We start from the raw sequence: 18,564 nt of genomic DNA on the forward strand, positions 1-18,564 counted from the left end.
AATAGTAATCAATAGGACAACGTGTCTGAAAACTGCGAGGGCTAGGGTTGCAGGATCTCGCCCAGCATGTCTTTAATAATACATAATTCCTTAAATGTGCAACTAAATCACTGAAATATATGAGCTTAATTTGGAACCTTTTACACTTTGAAAATTCATATCCCTTTTTTAATAACTGGCTACAGCATTTGCAGAACAGACCAGATTTTTCTGATTTGTTTCCTTGGCTCCTGAATGCGCTGAATGGGATGGATTCCCCAAGATGGATGTGAAAAACCAATAAACCCCAGGAATATGTCCTGTGTGGCTCTCTCCCCTGCCTGTTTACACCTCGCCTTACCCTGATGACTTAAAAGACAATCCTGCAGGAGACCTAAATGTGGCCATTTCTCCGAGTTCCTGCAACACACAGATTTATTGCTGACTGTCAGCGTTAGAAAGTATTCACATTCATTTGGGAATGTATTTCCTGAAACTGTTAACGGACTTGACAGAACGAGAGTGGGGGAGAGGGTGGGTAGTGAGAAAGAAACCTGCACGCTATAACCCGTTATTCCTTCTTCGGTAAACAAATTATAGTCTCCATTATAATCTTGATTCACAAGGAATGCCTTTGCTCCTCCAAAGATTACTTTATAGCTGCTTGGGAATACTGGATCTCCCGCGACGACTGAATATCCCAGGAAAAGCTCTAATTTTGCTGCTACCTTTATGATGGCCATGTGCTTAGCTACTTAAATTAGGTCTCCTGGTATTGTCCTGTGTTCAAAAGAAGCCACGCTGCCAGATGTGATGCCTTCAGGATAGTAAGGTAATCAGGTCTCACCATGCAGCAACAAAAAGACCCGGAGACGCTGGCCAGTTCAGTTGCCGGTGACACGCCGCCTCTCACCCTCGGGGCTCGTGGTAGGTAGGATACAAAAAAAGAAGTACGTGGTAACAGCCTGGGAGAAGATAGCTGTTTTCCCTTGCATCTGAGAATGTATTTTCCCTTGCTAACTAAGAACAGAAAATGTTACCTGCAGACGATCTGATTTTGCTGGTTTTTCTGCCTGGCAGCCAGCTCCTCGGAAGAGGTACAAGCGGTACATGCAGAGACTCTCCAAACTTTGCCCCTAACGTTCACGAGACAGCTTGTTCTTCCTGCGAGTCCTCCGTAGCTCACGTAAGATAAGAAGCTACCAGAAGACCAAGAGCTTTAAAGAAGGTTCAGGCAAATATTTTCTAAGCAGTACGACTATCCGTTCCTGTTTTCATCCGAGTGTGAAAAATCCACAAGGATGAAGAGAAAAATTAAAGTACGAAGAGAAAGCTATTAGTGGAGACACTGGGCTTGAGCCTGCCAAGGGATCTCATCAAGCAAGCCCCAAGTGTCAGCGAAACAGCGTTGGTGGAGTGAGGATACTAAACGAAATGCCACTTCAAAACGTTGAAGTGACACAGAGTGTACGTACGTGTGCACGCAAGTGCGTGCGTGTGGGGAAGGGACGCAAGAGGAAGCGAAGCCAAAGGCAGGCAAAGAGGTGCCAGAGAGGGGCAAAGAGCACGCTACATTCTGCACTGTAGGCAATTAATGGAATAATGTACACATGAATTAACTCATTAATGATTCCTGGAGTGAATCTTCGACATCATGAAGCACCACCTGACAAGCCTCTACAAGAAAAATCTGTTTAGTAAATGAAAAAAAAAAAAAACCAAACCCAACCCCACAAACAAACCCAAGTTGGTTTCAACATTTATTTGTAATTCAGTGCACAATTCATCCATCAGGAAACAAAAGTCAGGGTATATTTTTAATCAAAGCTTTTGCTGATCACAGTATAGAGTATAAGAAATTGAATTGATAGGTCATTTATTATTACGATGAAACTAAAGGCTTTATACTCTTAAGTGAAGTAAAGCAGACAGCAATACATTCATATCAGAAAGTTCCTCCCGTGAATGCAAAATGGATTAAAACTGAGATATCGTTTAGCAAGACGGAAAAAAAAAAAAATCTGTATTTCTTTTTGGTTGTGAAACTATCATAACCAGTAAGTATGAAGAATTGGCACTGGGGGAAATCATCTTGCCAGTTTGCCCTATGTGTCTGTGCTTGGCAAAGGCAGTCTGCAGGGTGTGTATTCCATTTGCACGTAATCAGATCTCTGACCTGTAACGTGTACATTCTGGAACATTAATTGGCACAATTAAAAAGTTATTTAGAGGATGAGCTTGGAGCAAAAAAATGTTGTCACATCTCAGAATCCTGAAATGCAACCTGGACTTCATAATAAGCTGGTTTAACCGTTTTTAGAGAGATGTTATGAGCGTTCGCTGGGTGGGGGGGGAAGTAACGCTCGAGCTACCCATGCAACATGCAAACCTGAGGAGTCCAGCATGTGTCAGTGCACAGCAAATTTATTCTATAAAGTGACTAGTGTGAGAAAGAATTAGAAAAGATTATAAAAATACACTACCATATGCTGTAGTAGTTGAAAGTGATTAATCCAGTTCTTAAATCCTATTTTAAACTCCCTTTCATTTCTTCCCATAGAAAAATAGAAGCCACGTTGCTTTGTTTGAACGCTACGTAGTTAATTACATCTTCTAAGAAACTCTTTTAAAACTAAATGTAATGGTTAATTACAAAATGCCTCCTTGAAAACAGTTAGCTTGTACATTCATTTGTCGTTCATTAAAAATGCTTTCTTAATTATATTTACAGCCGGAAAATACATAGAGATTAAAGAGTCTATAGAGAAATTTTGAAATCGCAGCGTGAATTGTAAGGAGAAAGTTACGCTTCAAATAGTGGACAACTGACAGCCACGACTGACTAATTGCTGCCTTTCTGTGATTTCAAAACTTAATTGTTGTAAAAATAGGAATTGGAAAAACAGAGTGTTCATTGTAACGGCTATCAATATTACATTTTTTTTTTTTTTTTTTTTAAAGAGAGTAGGTTTTCAAGGACTAATTAGAAAGCAAATCAATCGCCTCAAACAAGTGTAAAGTTCAGGGTAGCTGTCGGACCGATCACCTCAATGCACGGGGTTCACGGCTAAGGGCAGCCCGCGCTTTGGTTCGTAGGGTGTTGTCCTGGAAACCATGCGGATGCAGTCGATAACAGGGCAGACGCTGAGACACAGGGTGCAGCCCGTACAGCTGTCAGTAACCGTGGGCAGGTGGGTTTGGGGATCGAACCGGATAGCCTGCGAACAGGAATAAACATTATCGACGTCGCTGACGGAAAAGGTCACGATTACGCCCATCTTGGCGCCTGCCTTGCCTGCGCTACAGCGCTGGGGGACGTCTTGGTGTGCTTCTGCGCTGCAGCTATAGCAACTGTTCGACTGGCAGGGAACAAAACACCCCCCCCCCCCGACACTTCAAAATTAGAAATACGGGCCAAATTACACCTCGGAGAAAGCTCTTGGGTCACAAGGGCTGGGTACAAAGGGAGGAATTTGGCCCACGATGTTTCGGCTCGCAGAGGGCTATTTCTCCTTTGCGTGAAGGAAATATTTCCTCAGACAGCAATTTGCCGGGGTTATTGGTTCAGAGGAGATGCCGGACCGTGCCTCTACGGCTTTGGCACGACGCTGCCCACGGCGCGTTCGTTTGACTTTTATTTCCAGCACAGCGTAAACAATCTAATTTAATAAATAGCAGAGAAAAAGAGAGCACGCTGTGCCTCGTGTGATTATTTTCCTTTGCCAATCTTCGGAAGGGATATCTGAGTTTTGGGCAGGCAGAGCTCGCTTTTAGTTCTCACATTTCCATGCGGTGAATCCTCATAACCAATTAGGGCGATAAGTGTATTTGAACGTGAAATAACAAATGCGGTCTCAATGAAATAAGCTCCCGGTATAATGGAAATGGCAATTAGAAGCGAAAACAAAAGCAGCGCACAACCGCAAAAGCTTCAATATCTAAGCGAGCCTAGAAAAGTAAAAAAATAAAAAAACCCCACCCCACTGAGTATCTACTTTTAAGAGTTTTAGGAAGGACAAAAATCAGGCCTGAAAGCTGAACTCTCGCTTCTCTGCGAACAAGCGGTGCCTCAGCAAATCTCCCGAACCGCTGCCAGCAACTGGGGGAGCCGGGGAGGAGCTGGGTGGGTGCTCCAGGTTGGCCCCAGAGGCACATTTGGGGCACTTGGGGTTTCGCCACCGGGAAAGCACAGAAGCTGCTGTAGCAACCAGCCAGGGCATGAAGCAGGGACTGACTGCCCTGAATCGACGAGTTCTGCTTCAGCTTGAGCACAAAGGGAGCTTTGGTTTGTGAGTAGTTAAGAAGGCCTCCTTCCTCTCTCCCTAACAGCAATGCACTTCTTGAAAGGGAGTTCAAAGAGGGAGAGGACGTCGGGACGACAGCGCTAACTTTAAATGAAGGCAAGCTTTTCTGCTGGAGTCACACAAGGCGATAGCTCTGTAGAGCAGCATGGATATTCTTGAAACAGAGAAGCATAGAGCAGATGCTATTTTGAAGGGGTGTGTGTGATTTCTTTGCAATTAAGAATTTCTTTGCGATTCTTCGCAGTTAATTTCTTTTCAATTTCCTTAATTAATTAAGGAAAAAATCATTTTTTTTGTGCTTAGAAAACCTCCTGGGGTTTTAAACGTTGGTTCTTTTGGTGCCGATTTTTTTTTCCAGTTACAGAAACAAAAGTTTTAATAAATATAAACAGTCGTTTGCTCTCCGAGGGCTATATCCTCCCCTTCACTGGGAAATCCGATGGAAGGAGAAGAGGTGAAGATTGCAGTGTCAAGAAGAAATTTAGACAGTTAAAAGGCTACTGTAGTAATCTAATCTGGTACAAATACAGCATTAATTTTCTCATATCAGTGGAAAAAAAACCTGTCTACCTTTGCTCTGACACACTTGTTTTAATTGCAGGAGTTGATTTTAAATGGGAAGACTTCTTTCTTCGACTGTATGTAGTTAAATTCATCAGACCTACTATTGATCAGACTGAATTTAGTATAAACAAAAGGTCATGGTGTTCAGAGGGAACTTGGGGCTCAGTTAAAGTATTTGTTTCTGACAAACTATTCTCGGACGGGGATGAATGGAAAAATTCATGTAGAGATTATTGCTTACTGCACACTGGATTCCATGCAGGTTATGCTAGACCGTATTTTGGTTTTCTAAAAAACATGAGTCCGCCTGTACTGCCCTTTTTACTGCAGACCAGTCCACCAGCTCCAGCCGACATGGCAAGGAATGGCACGTGGCAATGCTGCTACATTTCATACAACGCACGTTACCGTACTGAGCAGAAATCAGAGAAATACTTTGCTGCAAACAGGAGCCCCAGCTCAAAATTGTGCTATTTTCTGGTCACGATGATTTCTGCAAACCTCAACCCGCTGCTCTAAACCCTGGCAGCTATCCTGGAGAAAGGATTTGTACCTCAGTCAAGATCAAAACAAAACCCCACCTGCCTGAAACCCGAATTAGTTCAAGTTCAGTTACGCTGATGGAACAAGGACTAGGATTCTTAAAGAGCTTTTGGCAATAAGAACAGCTCTTGTCTCCCCGCGCCCCGCTGGTGGGAAGGGATGCGTTCTTCCCTTTCTCCCTCAGGTACTTGAAAACCATCAAAGAACTACATTTACTGCCATCCGACTTGGGTCTTCCTCATTTTCTTCCTCCTCAGAAGAACCCCATTTCCCACCTGCAGTTAGGGAGAGACTGGGAGAGCAACCTAGAGCGAGCCAGCGAGACACGGTGCACGCTGCCCAGAAGACGCCGTGCCGGGCGGCGTTCTCTCCGCCGCACAAACAGCTCAGGCAAGGATCGCGCGGCGTAGCCTGGGAGCACGCCGGGGTTCGAATCCAATATTTTAGACATCTGTTTTTACCACCTGCTCATTAACAGAAGGTGGATTCTTTCTTCCTAGCAGCAGAAAGATAACTCATCGTGCCTTTTGCTAATTACAGCTGTGCTCTTACCTGGTAGCCAGAATCATTACAGGTCATGTAACATTTGCCACAGTTGATGCACATTTCCTCGTCAATCAGAGCCACAACTTGCTCGGTGTTGCAGAGCTCACCATATGTTCCAATATACTGCAGTGCTTTTCCAATTACATCCTAGGGAAAAAAAAAAAAAAAGTTATCGACTCATTTAGAAGATACCTAAGCAGTTTCTATAGCTGTGCGGGAGCACTCTCTAGTACTTTGATATGGAAGAGCTGGCCATGCATTGTGATGATGCGTAGGATTTTTCTTATAAATTTCCAAGTTGCTGACCTTCCTACTTCCTGTAAAATACGAAGAATGCTCCATACAGGCACATTTTGAATGTAGGCAGCGCTAGAAGTATATATTTGTATACAAACACGTTCTACAAATAGGTTACACATTTAGTACTTGATTTTGAATGTGCTATTGTTTTGCCATTATTGTGTGAAACTTCAAGGAACAAAATGGAGCACAAAAGAGGAGTGACATGCCACAACGATCAGATCACCCTTGGTCATTTCTCATTAGCACAGATTTAAGAACCCACAGCAAGAAAAGAAAGGGGCACGATCAAATGAACTGACAGAGAGAACAGTAGCTGCTTTTCTCTCTTTAGTAGAATGCGCAAATGACATGACCACCAGTTTATTGCAAATATTGTACAGAAAGTAAGCTGTGGGTCTAATCCTGCAAGTCTTGATTCGGTTCTGTCAACTTCACAGGGAGGAATTTGTGGCATCAACCTTACACATCGGTGCTGCAGAAGTAAAGGAGTACGGCAGGACAGTGTATGGGTACATACCACAAGAGGAAGACATACCCTCTAGAAGAAGTTGCTGGGGACCTACCTGGTGCAAACCATCTCCCCTTTACATCAAGGGAATCTGCACAGTCCAGTGGCCGTTCAGCTTCACTGAGTCAATGGTAGAGATGGGACAAGTCCCAGGTCCTTTGGGCTACAGCTTTCCCTCAGTTAAATTAGTTTAACTTGTGGAAGTATAGCACAGATGATGAACATGACTGCATTTTAAAAAATTCGCTCTGTGGCACCGTATTGATTGCCTGGATGTTTTGTGTGTTTACTAAGCACGCTGCTACAACAGTTCCCATGTTGCAAAACAAGCTCGATTTTATGTGCAAGATTCTACATTGTTAAGATAAAGTTGGGCTCAGCAAATGAAGGTTATGTGATGCAACAATACATTGTACTTTTGCTTTAAAAAGGGGTATAACTTTTAAGTATTAGAGAAATCTCACTGAGTGATAGGAGAGCAGAACTGGCCTCAAAGCCATTCTACTCTAATAGACCAAGAAGTCCTTATGATTTTGATTATGGAATTTGATCCAAGTCGATTGAAAAATGCTCAAGATCAAGCCAAATACGAGACACAGACAAGTCTGCCCAGAATTATAAGCTTCAAAGTGTTTACCTTTGGTCTTGCATCACCAAGAAACATGATAAGGGTTTCTTTTTGTGTTCTGTTTCTCAGCATTTTTTGAAGAAGCAGTACTTACCTTATTCCTATCAGTCAAAAAAATTATTCTGAAATGATTAGCAACCATTTGAAGTGTGTAGAAGTACGCTATATTTAACCTATATAATTTATAATTGCATACAATGCTCCATATATTGTTTTCAATTCTCATTGTAGAAGAACAGGATTACGGTAACTTAAATTTTACCTTATTTTGGGCAGCCTTACTTTCAAACTAACTAAGCATCCCTAATTACTCCTACACCACATCAGAGCAATAGGGTAGTACGGCTTCATCAATTTTAGCTCTAAAGGAAAGCTCTGCTACATGAATTAAATGCAAAAATGGGTCCAACCTTGTCTTCCTGAGTCTGCTGAGAACTTGCAACAACAGCTCTACGTCGTGAATGAATGACTCCCGTTCATCTCAGTGAAGTTTTAACTTCAAGGCCCACCTGGCCTTCAGCACTTAAATTACAACAGGATCTTTATGCAATGAGACAAATTTCTTTGTTTGCTGGATGCAGTGGCAGGATCTATGAAGTTGCTCTTAATGGCTGTTGAGGTAGGAAATTCAACCACATCCTGCGCCCAGGAAGAAGGGCAGGGAAATTGTACTGTTTTCTTGTTCCAAAAACACTCAAATGTTTTCTTTCTGCCAAACCCCTATGTTGCTGACATGTGAAATACCTTGGTTTCATTCATTCAATGCTAAAAGCCTTCCAGTTCTTCTCAGCAACATGTAAAGAACATTAATGCCCTTCCAGCATAAACCAGCTATGGCACATTGCTAAAGGCAGCATGATGAGTGTGGACAGATGACTGTAAGCGAGCAAGTTATCACAGCTTAATGAGTTAGCACTCATCAGTAGAGCTGTGCAAGCTGATTATGTGCATGGTCCAAATTCACTGCAAATTTGAAGTAAAATCTGTTTGCTTAAACCACTGTAAAAGGTCAATTAGCTACTATGAAAGTGCTTCAGCTAATACTTTTCACCGTGGTATTACAAAAGGCTAGACTGGAACACTCAGCCCTTTACCGTGCCTCCACCGAGGAGCTACAGTAACTAAATCAAATGTGATCTCTCAGGAACTGCTCACACCCCTGTTTTCATTTCCATGTCTTCATGGATTTCCTGGGAATTGCTCAGCAGTTTTCGGGTGGCTACATCTCACGTTTCTGCAGTCTTCTGTTAACAGTTGAAAAACGGTAGTTGCAGAATTTAGCTCCAGCTGGTTTCAAGTCTCATGCAGGCTTATCTGTATCATACCTGCTACAGGTTTCAAAATACACGTGTATTTGTGTGATCTGCTGCCCCCGGCAATACGAACTATCCTATAAGTCTCCCTTTTGTGTCTATAGCCCCAAACATTCTGCTGTATGTCACAAATGCATGTGTCGTCTGCAAGTACTGGTCTGTCTCCTGAAGAATTTGAAGAAATGATGTAAGACCTGTACAACACACAGTGAAGGAGCTTTCTGCTGCCTGCTTGTGTTGTAGACGTATCAACATGGGGAGATTCCTGAGAGTGAAGGGCTTTTTAATCTAACAAAAGCAGACATTTAAACAGCACAGGTAAGTAACAATTTTCTCAGGGAGGTTCTGGATTCCCATTTGTGTTCTTTAAATATCGTATGGATGTTAACAAAGCCCACAAAGCTCAAGCAGGCTGCAGAGATGGGCGACTCAAATAATCATGGGATAGAGGGCCTTTCTTATGAGGGAGGACAAAAAGAGCCTAACAAGATGTTTAGCCTAGGAAGATGAAGGCAGAGCAGGAATATGATGTCTCTTTATATATACATCAGGGAGGAAAAAGAGCTATTTAAGTTAAATGACAATGCTGGCACAAGAACATGTGATTATAAGCCAGCCATGAATAAATTTAAAGCTGGAAATTAGAAAAGGCTTTCTAAATGGGAAAGGAGTGAGGTGGTTAATGGCCTTCCAGAGAAGCAGCTGGGGGACAGGAGGGAGACAGTCCAAGGTTTAGGATAGCATTAGATAGCTCAGGAAATGGTTGCTTAGAAGAACATGATGAAAACAGATTTTTCGAGCTACAAACTTACAAAGGGAATAACAAAAACAATGCACATGGCATGGTGATTTCTGAATTTGTAACCAAGTCTCACTTCTCACAGCTCACAAAATACACTTTTGGGGACTCAGAATCCCAAATAGGAAGGATGATGGCATTTTAGAGGCCTCAAAGTGATTTCAAAAGACTGTGTCAATGATTTACTGCTCATTTACACTCCTGGGTGTTGTGCCTTTTAATCACTCCTTTCTCTCAAGCAAAAACTGTATCTTTATTCATTTGCAAAGTTTCAAGACTTTATTGACTGAAAAAGCAACGGTACTTAAAAGATGTTTTGCAGGTGCACTCTTTTACAGCATCTCAAGCTATCTCGGAGCTTCTTGTTTCCATCAAATCATAAACATTTGGAACAAAATAAACAGTGCAGCAAGAAATAATCAGCTTTCACTGTTTAAAGTGCAGTTTCACTCCAAAAAGCAACTGCCTAAAATGGCACTATGGGATTCCACACTTGGTATATCTCAATGGCCTCCGGATCAAATTTGCACTGTTTACAGTATAATGGGTTTTTTGCCAACTGCCAGACCTGCAAACAGAAGCCAGGTTCTGAAAGTCAAGCTGTGTTCTTTCTGGCTTATGCATTACCAGCAGCAATTAAAAAAAAGAAAATAAGCTGGAAGTTAAATTTTGCCCTACGTTACACCTTTGCAATCGCAGGGACCTAGAGTCCTCCTTTCGATTACTGCTGTGCTGTCCCACTCTTTTCAACAAAACTGTACTGAACAAACTGGGAGAGGAATTTAGTCCTGCAACTGGAACTGGCAGGGAATTCAGTTGCTATGGAGAGAATCAGAGCAGAATCCATTAGTTTTATGTTACTAATGAGTACAGAAAAAAAATTCATTTTGTCACTAAGCTCAGCAGATGTGGGTTTGAGTACACACAAGGAGCAGATCTGTTCAGTAGGATATTATTTTTACAATGCTATTTTTATTACTATAGCTGCATTTTTAATGTTAATATAGCAAACATTTTATGGTGATTAGCTTTTCATTAGCTATCATATTAGTAAACCTATATTTGTAAATACAATTCATCGTTCAGGTACAGCTCCTTGCAGACCTGCTGTGTCCATCTTCATGCAGCCCACGCTGTAAAAGACCACACTGTGCTCTACAGATGATGAACATCACAGGCCTCTCATTAGATCATTAGGAAGCCCTACACAGTGCAGGTACTGCATCTCATCTAGCAAGTTCGAAGGGAACACACATGCTTGTCTTCTCATTGCACTTTTTGAGTCACCATAAAACACTTTGCAATGTCACACCGTGTTCAGGAGAAGGGTTCACTGACTAGGAACCTTGTGCACTTGAAGCTGACAGCAACAGCAGGTAAGGAAAGCAAGGTAATCTTTAGATTACCGGAAGTAGAGGTCTGCACATTGTGAATAGCGTCTGTCCTAAGGACAGGTCTCAACCTCAGTCTTCAGGTCTCCGAGGGATCATTGACCATGATGTGAACGCTGAAGTCAACGCACCACCAAGTAATACAAAAAACTCCTAACAAAGCATCTGACATTTATACAGCAAAGTGGTGCGCTTGATCCCAAGTATTCTATCTGTTCATTATTATTTATGGGGTGTTTGGGCAGTTTTCAGGATTCAATAGGTTGTGAAAGAACAAGGGGCTGTGCAGAAGTGCCCTCACTAGGATGCAGAGAGAGCACGGAAAGGGGATGAAACATTGCAAAGAAAGTAAATGACTCTCTGTAGCAGTGTTTATCTCCATTAGGGAGATACCTGCCTTCCACCTCTCCTTTTTCAGTAATGAAAAGAAGAAATGTTAGGAAAAAAAAAATATGGATTAAAGAAGAAAAAGTCACCAGAATCTGAAGGTACACGACCGAGGTCAATTTACAGTAAAGTGGCTAATAAAAATATGTAATCTCATTAAAACTAACTTTACATTGAAAGATTGCAGATGCTTTGCCAATAGTTAAAAACGTTATTAAATGTGCTCTGGGATTTAGGGAACTCTAATCCTTGTTTCAGTAAAGCAGGTAAAACAGTTGCAGTACTAGCTAAAGAGGGACTCGCAAAATAACTCAAACGAACCTTTACTACAGAATTAAATATGGCTTCTGTAATGAAAATTACGCCTTGTGAATCTACCAGAAGACTGTGAGGCAATAAATACAAAAAACCAACTGGTAAATTTTATGTTTCAATAGGCCTCTGCCACAACAGAGTTCTGAAATTAAGGTGCCATGAAGTGGGATTGCAAGTTGGCTAAACAAAATAAAAATAAAGAGCTGGAATACAAAGATCAGTGTTCAGAAAAGGCAAAATATTAACAAAGCATCTTGATTTCCTGGTTTAGATACGATGCCGTTTAATATGGCTCGCGTGCGTTTCAGGAAAAGATTTGAACCAGAAGACTACAGAGTTGATACAGATTTTAGTTTTAAACTAAATAAAGAAAACCCAAGGAACTTTATAGGTATTTTATAAAACTAGACAAACGGGTACTATCATGATGAAAAAATGCAATCAAAATAAGTAACTTTCGCTATTCTTGCCAACAGATACATTCTAGACAAAAGAAAGCTCCAAGAGAAAACACGGTAGGAGACACCATGGACAGCTCACGAAAACTTCTTGATGCGCTGTGCTGACAAGAGACAAGCAAACGAGCAAGATGTTGAGAGGGAAAATAGCACCATAATTACCGTAATGCTGTTGTTATATTAATCAGCCATGATCTGGAATACACTGTCATTCCAGTTTTACAAACAGTACCGCAGTGCCCTTTCTCTTACGGGCTGCTAGCGCAATGGCAGCCTTGCGGAAGGATCTAGATAGATGGGAGCGTTGGGCAATGATTCATGGGATGAAATTTAACAAGTCCAAATGCCAGATTCTGCACCTGGGATGGAGTAACACCAGCCACAGGTATAAACTGGGAGAGGAGTGGCTGGAGAGCAGCCCTGCAGAAAGGGATCTGGGGGTGCTGGGTGAAAGCAGGCTCGATGTGAGCCAGCAGCGTGCCCTGGCAGCCAAGACGGCAAACCGCGTCCTGGGGTGCATCAAACGCAGCATGACCAGCCGGTCCAAAGAGGGGATTCAGTGTTGGTGTGGCCTCACCTTGAGTACTCTGTGCAGTTTGGGACCCCACAATATAAGAAGGACCTTAAGGTACTCGAAAGTGTCCAGAGGAGGTCAACAAAGCTGGTGGAAGGGCTGGAAGGAATGTCCTATGAGGAGCAGCCAAGGACTTTGGGCTTGTCTGGTTTGGAGAAAAGGAGGCTGAGGATCAACCTCATGGCTCTCTACAGCTTCCTGAGGAGGGGAAGTGGAGAGGGAGGTGCTGCTCTCTTCTCCCTGGTATCCAGTGATGCACGGGAATGGTTCAAAGCTGCATAAGGGTGGGTTCAGACTGGACATTAGGAAACATTTCTTTACCGAGAGGGTGGTCAGACACTGGAACAGGCTTCCCAGAGGTGGTTGATGCCCCAAGCCTGTCAGTGTTTAAGAGGCATTTGGAAAATGCCCTTATGAACATGCTTTAACTTGGTCAGCCCTGAATTGGTCAGGCAGTTGGACTAGATGACGACCTTTCCAACCAAAATATTCTATTCTATTCTATTCTGTTCTGTTCTGTTCTGTTCTGTTCTGTTGCAGAACCACTTGAGGCAGTCCTTCTACAGTCAGAGCGGGGAGGGAAAGAGGAGGTTTGGACTCCAGACTAACTTAAATTTGCTTAAACTGCCACATGTAATGAGAATATTCTCTGAGGTACTGTGATGGAGAAGGGATCATTATGGGCTACTGCAGGAGAGATTATTGCTGTGATTCATGTTGGAGCAAATACTTGGGAGAAGCAGACTTAGAGTCCCATAAATTAAGGGAGACGCATGCATAATTCCACATGAAATAGGCAACAGCTCCACGTTTATGCTGAAGATTACAATATGGTCTTTTCCAGGCAAGCAAACACAAGCTAAAACTACTCAACGTTGAACCTCCCAGATAGATGCCAGGAAGGATCCACATGGTACGTCGTTAGGGCATAATAGTGCTGTGCCTGGACCAATATACCTCCCCTCTCAAGAGGATTTTACAGATGAAGCACAGCACTGGACTAAATGTGGCTGGATGCCTCCCAAGGTGCTGGCTTCCAGCTGGGTGCTTACGGCATCAGCATAAAAAGACTTGCAGATATATATATATATATGCGCGTGGAAGACCGTGTAAACATAACTGTACATACAAGGGTGAAAAACAGTTCAAACACAAAGAATTTAAGCTTGAGGATCTCTATGGGTATTTTTCCAACAGGTGGAAAAACAGGTCGTGCCCTAGCTAAGCTGACAAACAGAGCGATGCCAGAGCGTTTAAACTACCAACCAAGGCAATCTCTACAGCAAGACTTCTGGAGTACAACAGGAAGAAATAAAATAAGCAGATAAATGGTGACCAAATATTATGGTATAGGCCCTGAAGGACAAAGAACTAAATTATTAGGAAAAAAAAACACAGGAATGTATACAGAAAGAAATGAAAGTAATAAGGAGGTAACCTGAGGTAGGCAAATACATGTGCGGGAGCCATAAAAAAAAATGCAACTGAAATGAAAAGATCCAGGGCACATATCCACATATGGCAGAAATTCTGATATTACAGACAAGTGAGAAAAGAAGAAACAACTGCTGAATATCAAAGTATCCAGTTTCAATTAATATTGAAAAACAGAGAAAATAAAGAGAAAAGCCATGGGAAAAACCATCCAAAAATTAAATTAGATTTTGGATAATCACAGAGGGTTTTTAAATCTATAAAAAAAGGCATTTTGGCAGCATGTGGAATTTAAACAAATGTTGGAATTTACATATCACCAACCCAACAGCCGATTAGACAGATGAGAGAGTTCTGGGCAGGCATCAGGAAATTTGCAGCAACCCTCCAAAAATACAAGCAGCCAAAGCAGGGGTCATAGCTCTTTCAAGGACAGCTCTCTCGCAGGTCCGATCGGCATTCCAGCATACCTCTTCACCGCTCCAGAGAAATAGAGTTAGGCTGGGACTAGCTGTAAGAGCTGACCACCCCCGATATCCTAGGCCGAACTAACAGAACGCATTCTCTCCTCCAGCTAGAGGGTCAGCCAAGACAGAACTGCTGGAGACGGTCTGGGATTTATAATTCTAAATGTGAATACTTCTTGGACAGTAACAAATAAATCACTCAAGTCCGAGCTCCTCTGCCTCTCTCCGTGGAGAATTCCTGATCAGGGAAGGGTATCAGATAAGTCACCTTTTTTCATTAAGCTTCACTCAGCTTCCGTAATGAATATTCTGAATCTTCCTGGCAGATTTTCTCCACAAGATAATAACAGATGGATCTATTAATAATAAACTTTATTAAAACCTCCCTTTGTAGTGGCAAGTTCCTTACTTCAAGCAAAACCCAGGTATTTTCCTATGTCTTAGTGGGCATCTCTCATTGCTGTTTTTCTCATTATGGTTAAAACATTCCCTTCTAAAGAGCTGGTCAGACTGAAAGACTGTCAAGAATCAGCTTCGGTGGTTCCTACCTTCTTCTAATTGCTTCAGCCTTTTTCAGGTTCGTTTAAATGACGGTGTGAGAAAGACGCTAACCTGATTTCTCTGGCTGAGAAGCTCCTCACAGACACCACACAGAAGTATTCAATGTCTTTATAAACAAGAGTTTTTGTTTTGGGGAATTCATTTTCCTCTTCCCTGCAGTAGGTTCTCTTTTCTTCTTTTTAATCTATCTCCTACTACTTGGCTCTTTTTTGCTTTTGTACTTGGAGTTCGGCTTGATAAATTATTGACTTCAACTTTTTATTTATGGTTTTTTTCAAGCCTTTATGTCTGTTTTTCCCTCTTGCTAAACTTTTTCCTTCATTCAGTTTATTTGCTTTTGGATGGTATCAGTTTTTTGGTTTTCTGCTGTTTTCAGAAGCAAGCTATCTCATTGAAAATGCAGTTATTGGCTGTTGCTTCTTCTTTCTCTTTTTCCCTACATCAATACTCTCCCTGCAAAGAGAACAGAACCAGAAAACCTCTGAGGTCAAGTAGGCTTTGAAAATGCTCATCATAGTGGGGAAAAAAGAGTAGATTGCTGTTCTTTGGAACTGTTTGTATACATGAAGAAGGGAACCTCAGCACAAGAGGAGGGGAGCGATTTTCAATAGGGTGACATAAACCAAAATAAGCAGTGCAAAAAACTGAGAGAGGTCTACAGAAGTGGCAAACTATTTAACTTAAACAGGAAGATGACTCAAAATTTATCCCTGGCTGGTTTTGCAGTTCTACCAGTCAGCTTGGAATACTGCATGTGTTGGTAAACTGAAAAATTCCCTTGGATATCCTGTGTTAATTTGAGCCACCACTCGTACTGTACTTTATGTGTGGCCTTATTTTTGCAAGAATTCTTACAGGTCTGATCATACAGTGAAAGTTACCTATCTGTAGGTATCTGATATTCTCACATGTATGAGGAAGACAGTTAACAAGCTCAACAGATATAATTTTCACATTGCTTTCTAAAAGGGCCTACATGTGAAACCTGATTTAAGAAAAAAAAAATGTTGCCTGCTTCTTTTTCCTATTCAGACATGAAGTTTAAGTAAGGTCTAAAGTGAACACCTAGAATAATTAGCTTCTGATGTTTCATTTTATTGACATTTATTGGCTACCTTAGGGAAGGGAAAAGCTCCAATGTATGGATTATGCAGTAGATGGGGTCACAGGTTTTATTTTCACCTTGACATTTACTCACTGTAGGCAGCGGATCAGCTATTTAGACAAACATTCTCCAGCTTTAAAAGTTCAGTCTGAAAACCTATGACACAGCTTTCATACATACTGAACACCAACCTTTTCCACTGATCCTACATGAGAGATGGGGGTATTCAGCACATCGCAAGTAATCAAAAGGTATCATGCAAAACTGAGCTCATACTGTAGCAGTCAAACTGAAAGAAATGGTTAACAGTTCTACTTCGGTCTTCAGGGCATTAGCCATGCCTTGTTCTACAATTACCGTTCCATTGCCTAAATATCTTCGTTTTGAAAAATGACATTAGGGAAATACCTATACACGTACATCACAAATCATTTCCCATTGATTTTGGTTAAAAGCTGGAAAGTCTGCATAAATAGTTGTGTTTGATGCCCTCTAACAAGCTTAAAAGCAGTAATAACCAACTCAAACTGCTAGAAATGACTGTGCATGTCAACCGCCTGATGGCTGATCATTTCTTATACGTAAGCATGTATTTTTGTTACCTTGATTGCTGGAATGGGCTTCTTCGGAATGAAATGCTTTTTCTCGGGAAGCACAGCAGCCATGCTCTGTTCCTTTAGTTTAACCTTGTTCTCAGCTATTATCTTTTTGCGTTGTTCCAGGTAAGGCCCAAAACTGGGTAGTTTCTGAAACAAAAATCAGAAAACATGCTTAAGTGAGCAGGTGTAGCAAAAAGGTGAGTCCGATGCCAGGGGCCAGATCCTAAGTCCTTGCTGAGTGCGACTGGTTTCTTATTCAAGAAGTTGAAATTGAAATCAGTGAGACGGTACCAGAGTGAGAAGTGAATAAAAATCAAATATGAACTTCAGGATCTGACTTGAAAATATATATTGAGTATTAAAATATTAATATATCACAGCAGAAAAATAGCTGAATTGCAGGTCAGCTTCCACCAGTCTTATATTTCCCCATTGCATACTTGCTTATATGTAAAAAATGTATCATGTTAAATAATTCAAATGTGTAACTTTATTTCTATAGTATGTGGAAAGGTATCATAAAACCATCAGTTTACTTAGAAGGGTTCCACCAGTGTTTAAGATTATTTGTATGGATATCTGAATATATCAATATATATTTTTAAAGCTTACAAACATGTATTTTGTGTTCTGATAACAGAAGGCTGTCTTGACCTGTCAAAGTAAGGCTAACAAACACCAAATGAACTGAAACACATTCCAATCTCCTAATTTACCTCTGTGTCCCGCTTGCAGTCTTTTCTGCAACATTTAATCCTTCAATGCAATTAAGCAAACTCTAGAGGAAGATTTCACTGAATCGCAAAACTCGTGTCTCACCCAAGAACATGAAAGTGCTGGTTCAGATTTCATAACACCCAGCTTCCTGAAAGAAAAACTCCCTTTGCTTACCTAGCAGAGAGACGGACAACTGTAGTGTGCCACAATCGCAGATTTAGGTGAAGGAAAAATGGTAGAAAACATGGATTTTTGCTTGCTGTAAAAGACCATGCCCTTCCTCCCCTGAAACTAGCTCCTTATTCTGCAAAAGTATTTTATCCACCTAACTAAACCCCGTTCAGAAGCTACTGCACTACTGCAGAAACTAGCAGGTAGTAACAGGGGATACATAGCCTCAGCAGTTGCTAGCATTAATTCACGCTAATAATACAACCTCAAAGAGCATATCGAACAAGATACAGTACTGCTGTGGTTATCAATTTTTTAAGAGGGAATTTCAATGTGAATTTTAAAGCCAGATTTATTTAAAAATTTAGAAATTATTATTTTTTAAAATGAAATAAATCCAGAAGAGCTTACCCTGGTCTTCTACTAATCCTTAGGAGAAAAATTCCTCAATGAGCTCTGTCAGTCACGATACCCAGCCTTGGGACCTCAGGCTTCTTGTTATGACAAATAAAAGCTTTCTTGGCTGCTAGATTTTTGGCTCTCTGAGCGTACAGCCAGAGGGTGAGGTCCTTGAAACGCTTCCCTGCTTCCGAGACTTGGGTTGTGGCCTCACCACATTTTTCACTTCAGGTCAGACCAAGACTTGCAGTCTCACCGTGCTCTCCAGAGGTGCAGGCTGGGACGGAGCCGTACGCTGGGACAAAGCCTCAGTCGAGGCAAATGCAAGACCAGAACTGTGGGGGCAGACCCCATCTGTCCCAAATCTGGATGCAGCCCGAGTTTGCCCACCAGCAAAGGGCTCTTGCTTTGTCTCTTCAACGGGAACTTTGTTCCTCAATGTCACGTTCAATGATTTCCTTACAGATGTCAAACAAACTTCCCTTTCTATGCAGTTGCC

General features: G+C 41.6%; 1 protein-coding gene across 1 annotated transcript in view; it reads right to left on the reverse strand.

The window, feature by feature from the left end:
* Positions 1-3,026: 3,026 nt before the first annotated feature.
* The window catches only part of DPYD (dihydropyrimidine dehydrogenase), a 351,478-nt gene continuing 335,940 nt past the window's right edge, over positions 3,027-18,564 (reverse strand). The window contains exons 22-24 of the mRNA XM_075710934.1: positions 16,782-16,925; positions 5,943-6,083; positions 3,027-3,197 (exon numbers count right to left, since the gene is read on the reverse strand). Coding sequence (XP_075567049.1) covers positions 3,027-3,197; positions 5,943-6,083; positions 16,782-16,925 — 456 coding nt within the window. The remainder of the gene's footprint in view (positions 3,198-5,942; positions 6,084-16,781; positions 16,926-18,564) is intronic.

The sequence above is a fragment of the Pelecanus crispus genome, chromosome 5 (assembly GCF_030463565.1).
Source record: "Pelecanus crispus isolate bPelCri1 chromosome 5, bPelCri1.pri, whole genome shotgun sequence".
Lineage (NCBI taxonomy): Eukaryota > Metazoa > Chordata > Aves > Pelecaniformes > Pelecanidae > Pelecanus > Pelecanus crispus.